We start from the raw sequence: 13,495 nt of genomic DNA on the forward strand, positions 1-13,495 counted from the left end.
TGGCTCAGTTTTGAACATGCTGAGTGTGAGGTCTCTAAGGAATCCTGGTGATACCTGCTAGTCAGTTAGCAATTAGGCATGGAGCGTGGGGAAAGGACTTGGCTGGAAATAAGGGTTTAGGCGCTACTGTTCTAGAGGAGCTATCAGAATCCCAGAGTGGGTGAAATCTCCCAGGAGAAGCATGCAAGTAGCCAAAAGTGGAGGTCATGAAAACATTAATATCACAGAATAAAAAACAGAAATTTAGTGAACGACATTAAAAGGAAGCTGAAAAAATATATATAAGAGGAAGCAAGAAAAAGTTTTAATAAATGAAGAGTGGTCAGTACCACCAGATACATAAAAGCCATCCAATAGGTTGGGGACCAAAAGAGATCATTTGATTTTCTCCGCTTGGTTTGCCCCTTGTATTCACTTGCTATCCTTCACAAAAGTCACGCTTCTGAGGACAAGGTGTCCCGACAAAAGCAACTATGGGAACATCAGCAACAGGTGTCACATTTGTAACCAGAGTCTCAAGGACAGGAACCACTGAGAAATATCAAGGGAAATCAGGAAATATCACCTCAATACTGAATTTTTCGCACTTCTCAAAATGTAAGAAGCACAGGCTGTAGTTAAGATTTGAACTGCCCAAGTGATACTCCCCAGAGGAAAAGAGGGACGCAGATTTAATCATAGGCTAAGGACATACATGACCATCTCAGGTAGACCCCAAAATGATGGCAAAATTTAAATGGGAATAGATTATTTTACCTCATGTTCCTTGATGAGACCCTTGGTCCTTCCTCTACGAATTAGTTTCTTTTCTTTATTTATTTGCTTTTCAAGTTTTGAAATACTGTCATTAAGTTTTCCTTTTTCAATGTCTATTTTTAATTGTTGAATATATGAAGACATTTCATGATGAATAGACTGCAAAAAAAAAAAAAAAAAAGGCACATATTAACCAGGGGAACAGAATATACTCAAAAAATTTCCATTAAAAACACAACAAAAATGTTTATAGTAATAAAGGATATAATGGAGCGTAAATGATATTCTGATTCATCCTTGTGTCTCTGAGGAGGATGTTTTAAAGCATTGCAAACCCATAAACATATTTTTTTTTTCCTTTTTAACAACTAAAAATATACTTTAGCTGTGAAAGACATTGTTAAGGGGATGAAAAGACTGGAAGAAAATATATGCAAAAAACATATCTGATAAAAGACTGGTATCCAAAATACATAAAGAACTCTTAACCCCCAACAGTAAGAAAAAAAAAACCCAATTAAAAAGTGGGAAAAAGAGCTGAACAGACACCTCACCAAAGAAGATACACAAATAGCAAATAAGCATATGAAAAGATGCTGAACATCGTTTGTCTTTAGGGGATTGTAAACTAAAGCAACAGTGAGATTCCACTACATACCTATTAGAATAGCTATAATCCAAAAAACTGATGATACCAAATGCTGACATGGATGCAGAGCCACAGAAACTCTCAATCACTTCTGGTGGGAATGCACAATGGTACAGTTACTTGGAAGACGTTTTGCGGTTTCTTACAAAACTAAATATTGTGCCACGTGATCCAACAATTGTGCTCCTAGATATTTACCCAACTGACTTGAAAACTTACATCCACACAAAACCTGCACATGAAGTATTTATAGTAGCTTTATTTATAATTGCCCCAAACTGGAAGCAACCAAGATGGGTTTGCAAGTGAATGGATAAGGATAGAGCTCAAAAACAAAAACAAAAACAGAATGATGGGGCTATCTCAAAGGAACAAAAGAACCAAGTAAGAGTTTCCAACGTACAAAGCAGGAACAATTCGTGCAATAAAATAAATAAAATGGTGTTGTATTATAACCCAAAGTACAAAATAAATATTCATGATTCCATACTCATAAAAATGGTTGAATAAATAAATAAATAAGAAGAGACAAATCTCTATGCAGAAGAAGTCCAAATAATTTATGTAGGTACTCCACCCATAAGGAAGTAGAACCTAACCCTCTACTTGTTAGGTGTGCCCTACATATAGTGACTTTCTTCCAAAGAGTACAGTATGGAAATAAGGGACGAAAAGAGTAAATTTAGAGTGGAGAAACCTGGCAAACCACTTCAAGTCAGGTGATCAAGTTTAAGGTCAACAGTGATAAATCAGGTTGATAGTATGCCTCCTTGATATGACGTGTTGAGAATGGAATTTTACCTCTGCGGTCTTCCTCCTAAAAACACACAACCCCAATCTAACCATGTGGAAAACATCCCAATTAAGGGATATTCTACAAAATACTTGACTAATAATCCTCAAAACTGTCAAGGTCATAAAAAACAAGAGCCTGCAGAAACATAACAACTAAATGTAAGGTGGTATCTTACTTAGATGGAATCCTAGAACAGAAAAGGACATTAGGGAAAACCTGTGGAAATCTGAGTAAAGTCTGAACTTTAGTTAATAACCATGTATCAGTATTGGCCCATCAATTGTGACAAATGTTCCATACTAATGTAAGATGTTAATAATAGGGGAAAATAGATGGGGATATATGGGAACTTATGCCGTTCTTTGCATAGGGGATGTATGTACTATCTTCCCAATTTTTCTGTAAATCTCAAGCTGTTTCTGTAAATCTCAAACTGTTTTAAAAAAATGTGTTTTAGGAGGACCCTTAACAGTAGAAATCAACTCAATCACCTTAATCTCTCTCTCTCTATCCATATATATATGAATATATATCTTTAATAATTTAATAATAATTTATGTTGTAGGTGCTGTATATAAATCATCACTAATCCTTGCAATAATCCTGCCAAGAAGGTAGTGTTATGCCTATTATATCACTGAGGTTCCTAGATGTTAAATAACTCGCAACTTTCCCAGGGTCCTAGCTGCCAAATCCAGGTTTGTCTGACACCAAAGCCTATACCTATTTCACAATGAAACTTTGTATGTGTATATATGTCAACATGTTACCGCAGTCAGGATCCAACCAGAAAAACAGAAAACACTCTAAATATTTAAAGCAGAAGAAATTAAATGCAGGGAATTGATTCCACAAGAGATGAAAGAGCAGAGAGTCAAAGAGGGGACATATGTACTATCTTATGCAATCCAGAGATTAGCAACGGCAGAAAGCTGCTATGACCTTTGGGCTGGAGGATTTGCATGAAGCCCAGGAAAATGGGTCACCCATCAGGAGCTGGAAACATGACAGGCCTGTCTTCTAGGAGTTGGAGGCAGGGGAAACATAGATACTACCAAACACCGCCCAATAGAGGGAGGGAAAGAAATCCTTTGACCTCTCTCTTTCTCCCCTACTCCAATATCCCTCTAATCTCCAGAAGACAGTGTTTTCATTGGCTAAATGCAATCAGAAGTCAGCAGATGAGGGAGCCTGGAAATTACAGCCCTAGGGGTGAGTCCCTTTGGCTATGGAGTAGATGGGGAGAACACCAGGAATGGCTGAGGACAAACAGGCCCAGGATCAGACCTTATTTAAACACACATATGCACGTTCTTACCTCCCATTTTGCACAGGCATCCTTACTTTTTTCTTCCAAAGACAGCTTTACATCTTCAGTTACATTACTTTTCAGTTCTTCAACAGCTTTCAAATACTTGGCCAGACTTTTGGTATTGAAAATTATGAGTGCTTCCTGTTTAAAAAAAAAAAAATGCAAGAACATGGAAACCTCATTTTACAGCCAAATTCTCAAGGCTAATTTTGGTAGGTTTTTAACAGCTAGAACTAGGAAGGACTTCTCTGAAGACTATTTGAGGATTTAGGGGACACCTCTTTGTAAACTGAGGTTGACATGCCTTTTGTATCTCTTGAATTCATTTGAAGACAAATGCCAACTATTCAATATTCAAATGTATTATACATGGGGCCAAAGGAAGATCTCTTCATGATAATCAAAATTATTTTTGCTACCCCTTTGATGAAAAATGAAAGGCTACTGTGCAAAGTAATGAGCCACCAGCAATGTTTCCTCTAAAGTTCTTCAGTAATGAGCAGACACCAAACCTCATAAACAATACAATAGGAAGTATGTACCAGTGTGTACTAGAAATTGGTGTTGCAATATGATAAAATTCATAAGGTTAATATGTCGAATATTTAATGATGTGCATAAACAATGGTATGCTTCGGGGAGGCAGCATTTCCTTATCAACAACTTCAAAGTTTTGCCCAGTGCCAAGCACACTGGCAGCTCTTCACCGACCTCTTACCAACCTCCCCAGCAAAGGAGTAGCAGGAGGAAGGGATAAGGACTTCCTTGCCAGGAATGTGCCTGCTCCTTACCTGGAAATAACTCTATAAGAGCAGAAACCTGGAGAGTTATCTAATGAATGAGAAAAGAAAATATAGTTTGGGGCCTGTGAAAGAGGCAGAAAAACTATAAGGAGATAAGACGAAAGTAATTCCAGGGGAGAATGCAATGCAATTAAGCAGGATGAGGATTCATCCATTCACTCACTACAGACTTAGAATGGGTCTACTGCAGATAAGGTACAATGCTGAGCCCCAGAGACCTTCTCCAGAGCCTCTTTGAGGATTACTAGATTTATGACCTAGAGAGTCATGCCAACCCTATAAGCTGGCCGGGAGCTTCCACTGCCCTGTGTCCTTCGAGTCCCAGGGGTCTCAGGGCAATACCTGGCAGGACAGGAGTCTTGCTTCTGCTATAAAAATCTATCCACTTCACTAGATGCCAGAGACAAAGAGAGGATCCCTGGCCTCAGATTCCAAAAAGATGGTCAAAGAGAAGACAATGATGCAAGAACTCACACCTACAACTCTTCTCTCCGGTAGAGAAGGGGCCAAGGGGCCTTTGCTTTATTTTTATTTTTATTTTTTATTTTTATACACTCTCCCATTCCTGGGCAGACAGTTAGCCCTCCTGATATTCAGCCTAGCTAATATTGACTGTCAAGGTCCATTTGGCACACTCAACAACCTGAGATTTAAAAGTGGGACAAGAAGACAATGGAAATTGGTCAAAGTCGGTGGCTAACAAAGTGCAAAAAGCTTAAGATTAAGCAGGTGAGGGCTTTTAAGGTTTTGGGAAAAGCAAAGTTGAAATGGCTGAAAATTGGGTTCAGCATGGTTAACAATCCAGAAAACCAAAAATGGGTGAAGGCCCAGGAGAAAGATAGAAGCCACGAAGAGTGCAAAGAGCGGCTCCCTGTGAGCAGATCAGTGGTAGTAGTAGGGCCGAGGGTACTGCCTTACTTCATCTCCCCAAAATGCTTAGCTCATTTTAAACATTCATTAGGATGTTGAATGTTGAATGAATAAATGAACTAAAGTACACATATGACTGACTCTACCTCTCCAATGTATCAAGGCTAGAGACCTTGCTCTTTCTTGGTTTTGTATCCTCCCAAGCACCTCCCACTGAGTGAGTCTCCGGTTTGGTTATGTATTTAGTTGCAACAACTGCCTGTTAAACCACGAAAAACCAACCTGAAACTGTCTCCATACAAACACAACACTATAAGATCTTTACTGATAAGTATGCATCCAAAAATTACTTTTATCAAAGGCTTTTAATGACAATAGTGTTATTTTACATTCAGAGAATTTTAACTATTCAAAGTGCCTTCACATACCTTGTTTTCATTTAAAGCCTCACAAAACACCTGGCAGCAGGGCAAGACTGGAATTATTATGCCCGTTTTACAACTAAAAATGCCAGAGAAATTAAATTCGTGTTCAATGTCATAAACTCAGCTGTGCTCTTTACCCTGTATCGCTGAGCACATTCAGGAGGTGTATAATATAATTTGAATTTAAAAATGCTTCATTTGAATGTCTATTTTTAACAATGGTCTTGGGGAAACAATGCATAATACTCAGAAATGTTGTCAAGTTACTGTAACTTTGTGGTATAATTGCAGTGATGGAAATATCTTGATTTTGAATGAGATAGGTAACTGAGAGTAAATGCCCTATATTTGATGGATGAAAAGATCCCCACCTTATACTGTGAAATTAGTGCACGGGGGCTCTCTCTTTGCCCAAGTAACTGCTCAGCCCTCGTGATGTATGATTCAAGTTCCTTCTGTAATTCTTCTACTTTCAGCCTGACATCCAAATCTGGTGAAATATCAGTTGAATTCTTCAATGCTGCAACTAGCTTTACCACATTGATCTGTGAAGACAAAAAAACAAACAAACAAAAAAAAAAACTTAACTTTACACTTGGCCCAATTTCTTAGTAAATTCATAAGTTAAAGAATACATTCTTTAAGTAGCAATTCATATTTTCCCACTAGACATAAGAATAACCATTTTGCTATATGTATATGTTCCAGTATTCTCTAAAGATTAAAGAAATAAAATACAATGCGAAAATAATATTTTTAAAAACCTATCCAAGCAAACTACCCTTCCACTGATCACTCAGTTTTAAAAAATAAATTCACTAAATGGGGGATATATAGACCTGAACTTTCTCTTTAGCTTCTTGAATCTTTGCCTGCAGCCCAGCTGTGACAACATGTTGGAGGGACTCCTGGCTTGAAATATTTTGTACATCCATTTGTAAAGTATCTTCAGTTCTAGCCACAAGCTCTTCATACATTGATCCTTTAGCAATAAGATGCTGTTAAAACAAATTGAAGCAAGAGCACGATAAACATTCTGATATGTTAAACAGCAACCTAAACAAATTCATTATGAAAACTTAAAAAGTAAATTAATACAAAATTTGGCAAATTTGCATTCTAAAAATGTTATTTTAAAGAGTCATTTTGAAATTTTATATGAATATATCAGATTCTGTGCAACATGCTCTTTTATAAAGCATTCTTTATACAGTAAGCACTTCAATAAAATAAAGACCAGAAGTAATGTAATACCAATAGAGAGAAAATAAGTCAAGAGGATTATAATAAACCTTAAAATGAAGTTGTTCTAAGTCAAATCATACGGGAAGGGAATTCAATAAATGTTATTGGAGAAAATGCCTATTGAAAAATAATCTCTTCAGAACTAAACAACATAACCTTTTTTAGATTCATACAATATAACAAAAATAAATTCCAGATGGATAAGAAAGTTATTTATAAAACATATACCCACAAAAAAAGAAGAAATTATCCAAGAAAATTGATCTGCTGCCTAAATGTGGAAGGCCTTTGGGGGCAAAAAAGTAGGGATAGAAATGACTATAAAAACAAAACAACTTCTATGCAAAATAAAACAACTTAAAAGTCAAACAACTTGGTAAAAATATTTGCCACAGAAATAAAAATGGATCAAGATTCAAAAAGTTTCCATAATTCAAGTTGTGGAACTGTGACCCATGATATTCTTTGAACTTTGTCCTCTACTTGCTAAATCGTACTTTGAAAGTTATCAATTATGTACAAATGTTAAAGTTCACAATAAAAAAATCCATTAAAATTTACATAATTCAATAAGAAAAATACTAAGATTCCAAAGAAGACTCATAAAATACTAGAACAGATAATTTACAGGAAAAATGGCTAATAAATATATAAAAGACAGTTCACTCTTACTTGTAAACAAAGAACGAAAAGTTAAAACAGTAATGAGATACCACTTTTCAGCTATTCAGTAAGCAAACAAAATGTTTTCATTAAAACTGAAGGGTGGACATCAGGGGAGGATCTAAGATGGCAGCATAGAGAGGAGTAGAAGCTAAGTAGTCCCCCTGGAACAACTGAAAAAAACCAGAAACAACTAGTAAATAATCTGGAATAACTGCGGGGGGGAAAACATGACTGTCCACTCATCATACACCAACCTGAATCGGGAGGAATGCCCAAGATAACACCATAAAATCTGTAAATAAAAACTGCAGATCCAAGCCAGGAGACCCCTCCCCCCACAGCCCGAGCTGCAAAGCCTTGTGGTGTCAAGTGAATATAGCTCAGCTGAGCTCCATACGGGGTTTTAATTAGCAAGTATGAACTGCTCACTATGACGTATGAATCCCCAACAAGCAGACAGAAGCTTTGGGTGACGACTAACCCTGGAGAGCTGGAGGGCCACCTCGGACTAGCCCTGAAGGGGACTTGCTGTTCCTTTTTCAGCTCAGTGGAGAAATCCTCAGCCATTTTCAGTTCCCAATGCTCTGACCCAGACAAGGGTGGAGATACCACAGGCAGAGAGAGACCACTGAAATGCTAATGACCTCCCCCTAGGGGATCTATCTTCTCTAAGAGGAAAGGGGTGGGGCCCAGCTCTGCTACCTGCCTTCCATTCAGAACCAGACCCCAGAGCCTGGGGGAAAACAGCCACACCTCCTTACACCAGTCAAGAATTACAGGCTAACAGGCGCCACCTGCTGGGCAGAAAAGCACAGTGACCTGAGGCATCACAGGATGTGCCAATTTTCTAAGACACACCCTCAGGGAAACTGGATACTGAATAGTTCTTCCTTCTGGGACCTGAGCCCATTCTGGTCTGGGAAAACCTGATTGGAGTAACCAAGCAAACCATGCCTAGACAACAGAAAACTACAACCTACACTAAGAAAAATGAAGTTATGGCCCAGTCAAAGGAACAAACTTACACTTCAACTGAGATACATGAATTGAAACAACTAATAATAAGTCAATTCAAAAAGTCTGGGGAAGATATGGCAAAAGAGCTGAGCCGTATAATGAAAACACAGGATGTAACATAAGGTAGAAATTGAAAGTTAGAAAAACCAACTAGCAGAATCTAGGGAAATGAAAGGCACAACACAAGAGATGAAAGACACAGTGGAAACATACAACAGCAGATCTCAAGAGGCAGAAGAAAACACTCACGAACTGGAGAACAAGGCACCTGAAAGCCTACACACAAAAGAACACATAGAGAAAAGAAGGGAAAAATACAAGCAACATCTCCAGGAACTTAAAGGCAAAACGAAAAGCAAGAATTTATGTGTCATTGGTGTCCCAGAAGGAGAAGAGAAGGGAAAAGGGGCAGAAGCAACAATAGAGAAAATAATCAATGAAAATTTCCCATCTCTTATGAAAGACATAAAATTATGGATCCAAGAAGTGCAGCATACCCCAAACAGAATAGATCTGAATAGGCCTATGCCAAGACACTTAATAATCAGATTAATAAACATCAAAGATAAAGAGAGAATCCTGAAAGCAGCAAAAGAAAAGCGATCTATCACATACAAAGGAAGCTTGATAAGACTATGTGTGGATTTCCCAACAGAAACCATGGATGCAAGAAGGAAGTGGAGTGATATATTTGAGATACTGAAAGAGAAAAGCCACCAACCAAGAATCCTATATCCAGCAAAACTATCCTTCAGATATGAGGAAGAGCTTAAAATATTCTCTGACAAACAGACAATGACAGAGTTTGTGAACAAGATACCTGCTCTACAGGAAACACTAAAGGAAGCACTGCAGACAGAAAGGAAAAGACAGGAGTGAGAGGTCTGGAAAACAATTTTGGGAGATAGTAGCACAGCTACTGAACAAAGTAGTACACTGAACAAAGATGGCTGTGAATATGGTTGAAAGAGGAAGGCTGGGACCATGTGGGACACCAGAACAAAAGACAAACGATAAAGACTGGGACTGTGTAACTCAGGGAAACCTAGGGTGCTCAACTATTGTAATAAAAGGTTCAGATATGTTTTTACATGAGACAGAACAAACAAATGTCAACATTACAAGATGTTAAAATTAGGGTAGGATTGGGGGGAAAATACAATCAATGCAAACTAGAGGCTATAATTAACAGAAACACTGTATTATGCTTCCTTTAATGTAACAAAGGCAATATACTAAACCTAAATGCATTTGGAGGGTTGGGCAATAGGGGAAGGGTATGGCACTCCAGGCATTGGTGATGTCATCTGACTCTTTATTCTACTTTAGGTTAATGCTATGTTTCCTTTTATCACTTTCTAGCTATCAAGTTTTGTTTTTTGTTTGTTTTTCTCTCTTTCTCTTTTCTTTTTCTTTTGCCTGTCTGCCTTCTTTGACTCTTCCTCCATCTTTGTGGAAGAAATGGAGATGTCCTTATACAGAGAGTGGCAATGATGCTCAATACATAAATACGTGACTATACGGGGAACCAACAATTGTTTACTTAGGACGGAATGTATAGTGTGTGAACAAAACCATCTTAAAAGAAATGGGTTGATGAAGAAACATTGAAGGCACTATATTGAGTGAAATAAGACAGACATATAAAGGCAAATATTACAGGGTCTCACTGATATGAACTAATTATTATATGTAAACTCATAGACATGAAATATAAGCTACCAGGATATAGAAATGAGGCTAAAGAATGGGGAGCAATTGCTTCTTATGAGCAGAATGTTCAATAGAGTGAACTTAAACATTTGGAAATGGACAGGGGTGATGGTAGCATGTTATGAGAATAACTAACAGTGCTGAAAGGTGTGGGAAAGTGGTGGAAAGGGTAAGCTCAGAGTCACGCATGTCACCAGAAGGAAAGTTGGAGGTTAAAAGATGGGAATGTATAAAACAGTGAATCTTGTGGTGGACAATGTCCGTGACTAACTATACAAATATTAGAAATCTCTCTCACAAACTAGAACAAATGTATGTCACTAATAATAGAGAGGCATATAGGGAAAAAATATATACCTATTGCAAATTATATACTACAGTTAGTAGTATTTTAACATTCTTTCATCAACAGTAACAAATGTACTATACCAAAACTATGAATCAATAATGGAGTGGGACGTGGTTAGAGGTATGGGAGGATCTGAGTTTCCTTTTTTTGTTTTTATTTCTTTTCTGGAGTAGTGAAAATGTTCTAAAAATTGAAAAAAAAATTAATTGTGTTGAGGGATGCACAGCTGTATGGTGGTGCTGTGGGCAACTGATTGTACACTTTGGATCTTTGGATAGTTGTATGGTATCTGAACAGTCTCAATAAAAAAATAATATTAAAAAAACAAAACAAAACAAAACAAAACCAAAGGGTGGCCTGGGTGTGATAAAATAGAAATTGTTTTGTGCGAAATCAACTGTATGTTGAAATTTATCTTAGGACAGTAGAATATGGTAATTTTTATTTTCTTTTTATGCTTTCCAAAATGAATAAATTCATTTTTAATTTCAAAATTTTTCTTTCTAATTATAAAAGTAACAAAAACTTATGTAAAACACTCAACAAGAATAGAAAGGTACAGCATGTAAAGAAAAACTTTCTCTTCTTCCTTATCACTACATTAGTTCTCATTCAATCAATCAGTCATACATCCATTCAAAAATATTTATTTTATGCCTAGTTTGTGCCAAGAAATGTGATAGAAGTTGGACATATGAAGGATGCAGCAGATAGACAGTCAATTATTTGTACATCCTTATAGATATTTTTCTACGTACATAAAAGTATAAAGTGTAAGAAAGCAACTCTTTTTTAAAAAAAAACAGATATAGGATCACATTACCACTCTTATTTTTCAGCGTCCTGTATTTCCTACTTTATAATCTGTCTTGACGCAATATCTTGATCCAAAGGCGAGCTACTTAGTTCTTTCTTAACAGAAGTGTACTTCATTATGTTTGTGTTTTCATTGTTTATCAGAGAGATCATTTTTATTGTTTTGAAATACTTTCAAAATAACTTAAAATATTGAATTTCTACCTTAATTCTTTCGCTCAGATATACCAAATAAATAAATATAAAAATATATTAGAAAATTATTGGCAGATGGCGCGGGAAAATTTATATAATAATTTCAAAACGAAAAAAATCACTCGTAATTAATGAAAACACAAAATGCTGAAATATACACATTTCAGAAATGAAGATTTAGAAGATTTACGCAAACATTCCTTTATTCTAGGAACTTTCTACTTTTTGTAACTTATGACATGCACTGTAGTTTTTATAGCTGAGCTGGAGTTCAGTAAAAACCTCACTTGTAACTTCTTTCCCAGGAGAACAGTGATATTACAACATGATACTAAAACGGTGATATTAAAGCCTCACTACTTTTCAATGAGTCAACTGCCTGAGAATCAAGACAGAGCAGAGCTCTAATGACATCAGTCACCCTCCCTGCATCAAGCAAGGAGGGAAAAGTTGCTTATTCAGTGAGTGAGCCTTAAAATCATAGATTGTATCATCTCTTATATCCATGCTGCACTGAACTATCTGAGACTGAACTCACTTACTCATCTGTTTGTTACCCTCTGCTGCAAGAGAATATATTAATCCTCATTCTACAACTGGGAAAAGAAGCTCAACAGTTTAGACTCTAAGGGTAGTATTATCAGTGGTCTAATCTACCCTCCTGTCTTCAAGCAAGATCACAGCAAATGATCCAGGGATGGGAATCCATACCATTTTTAAAACTTCCAACAAAGAGAATTAAAACTGTAGGATTATTACTATTCACTTTAAAGCTATTTATTTTAAAACATAAGTCCACAACCATGAAAACAGTCCCTTTAACACGTTCACACCCATACCTGCAGAGATTCTTCCATTGGGGCATCCATGTCATCTTGATGTCTCAGAAGATCCAGGACAGATTTGGTTTCTGCCTCCCAGATTTCGACTTGTCCAATGAGTTTTTCAACCTCTCCAACTACTTTTAGTTGCCCTGTTAATCCTTCATTTTCTTTTTCATGTTCCTCCCCAGCCTACAACATTCAATATTATCACTAAGTAAATGACAACATTTATGTTATAAAATTATTTTCCATTTAAAGAATGTACACAACTTTTTACATCATTTTAATGATGTAAGACTAGTTTGTCCACAAACTATAAAGGACTGTGTATCACTTTACAGATTGAAAAGTTTGCCCACATATATTTTCTTACATACTATGGTATCATTCCTATCAGTTAGACACTATTATCTCCATTTTTCAGACAAGAAGACTAAAGCTTATAAAATAAGGGTATTGGCTCTATAAACACATTTTAAAAATTCACATACAATTTAATTCAAATAAAGCTATTAGCAACAGAGGTGAAACATCATCAAAAAGAAGCTGAGCTCACATCCATGGACAATTGACCTTTGATAAGGCAGTCAAGCCAAAGCAACTGGGACAGAGCAGCCTCTTCAATAAATGGTATTTGGCAAACTGGATATCCATTTCCAAAAGAATGAAAGAGGACACCTATCTTACACCTAATACAAAAATTAACTGGAAATGGATCAAAGACCTAAACATTAGCACTAAGACCATAAGACTCTTAGAAGAAAATGTAGGGCAATTTCTTAAAGATCTTGTGATGGGAGGTGGTTTCCCAGAATTTACACCCAAAGCGCGAGCAACCAAAGAACAGACAAATGGGATCTCCTCAATATTAAACACTTTTGTATATCAAAGGACTTTGTCAGAAAGGTAAAAAAGCAGCCTACACAATGGGAAACAATATTTGGAAACCACATATCAGATAAGGGTTTAATATCCCGAATATATAAAGTGATACTATGACTCAACAACAGAAAGACAACCCAATTAAAAAATGGGCAAAAGACATGGACACTTTTCTGA

General features: G+C 36.6%; 1 protein-coding gene across 6 annotated transcripts in view; it reads right to left on the reverse strand.

The window, feature by feature from the left end:
* The window catches only part of SYNE2 (spectrin repeat containing nuclear envelope protein 2), a 346,465-nt gene that overhangs the window by 214,209 nt on the left and 118,761 nt on the right, over window positions 1–13,495 (reverse strand). For all 6 annotated transcript variants that reach the window (XM_037832561.1, XM_037832566.1, XM_037832565.1 and 3 more), the window contains exons 19-23: window positions 12,452–12,625; window positions 6,451–6,609; window positions 5,983–6,156; window positions 3,520–3,654; window positions 757–915 (exon numbers count right to left, since the gene is read on the reverse strand). In XM_037832561.1, coding sequence (XP_037688489.1) covers window positions 757–915; window positions 3,520–3,654; window positions 5,983–6,156; window positions 6,451–6,609; window positions 12,452–12,625 — 801 coding nt within the window. The remainder of the gene's footprint in view (window positions 1–756; window positions 916–3,519; window positions 3,655–5,982; window positions 6,157–6,450; window positions 6,610–12,451; window positions 12,626–13,495) is intronic.

This window comes from Choloepus didactylus, chromosome 4, assembly GCF_015220235.1.
Source record: "Choloepus didactylus isolate mChoDid1 chromosome 4, mChoDid1.pri, whole genome shotgun sequence".
In the NCBI taxonomy this organism is placed as follows: Eukaryota; Metazoa; Chordata; class Mammalia; order Pilosa; family Megalonychidae; genus Choloepus; species Choloepus didactylus.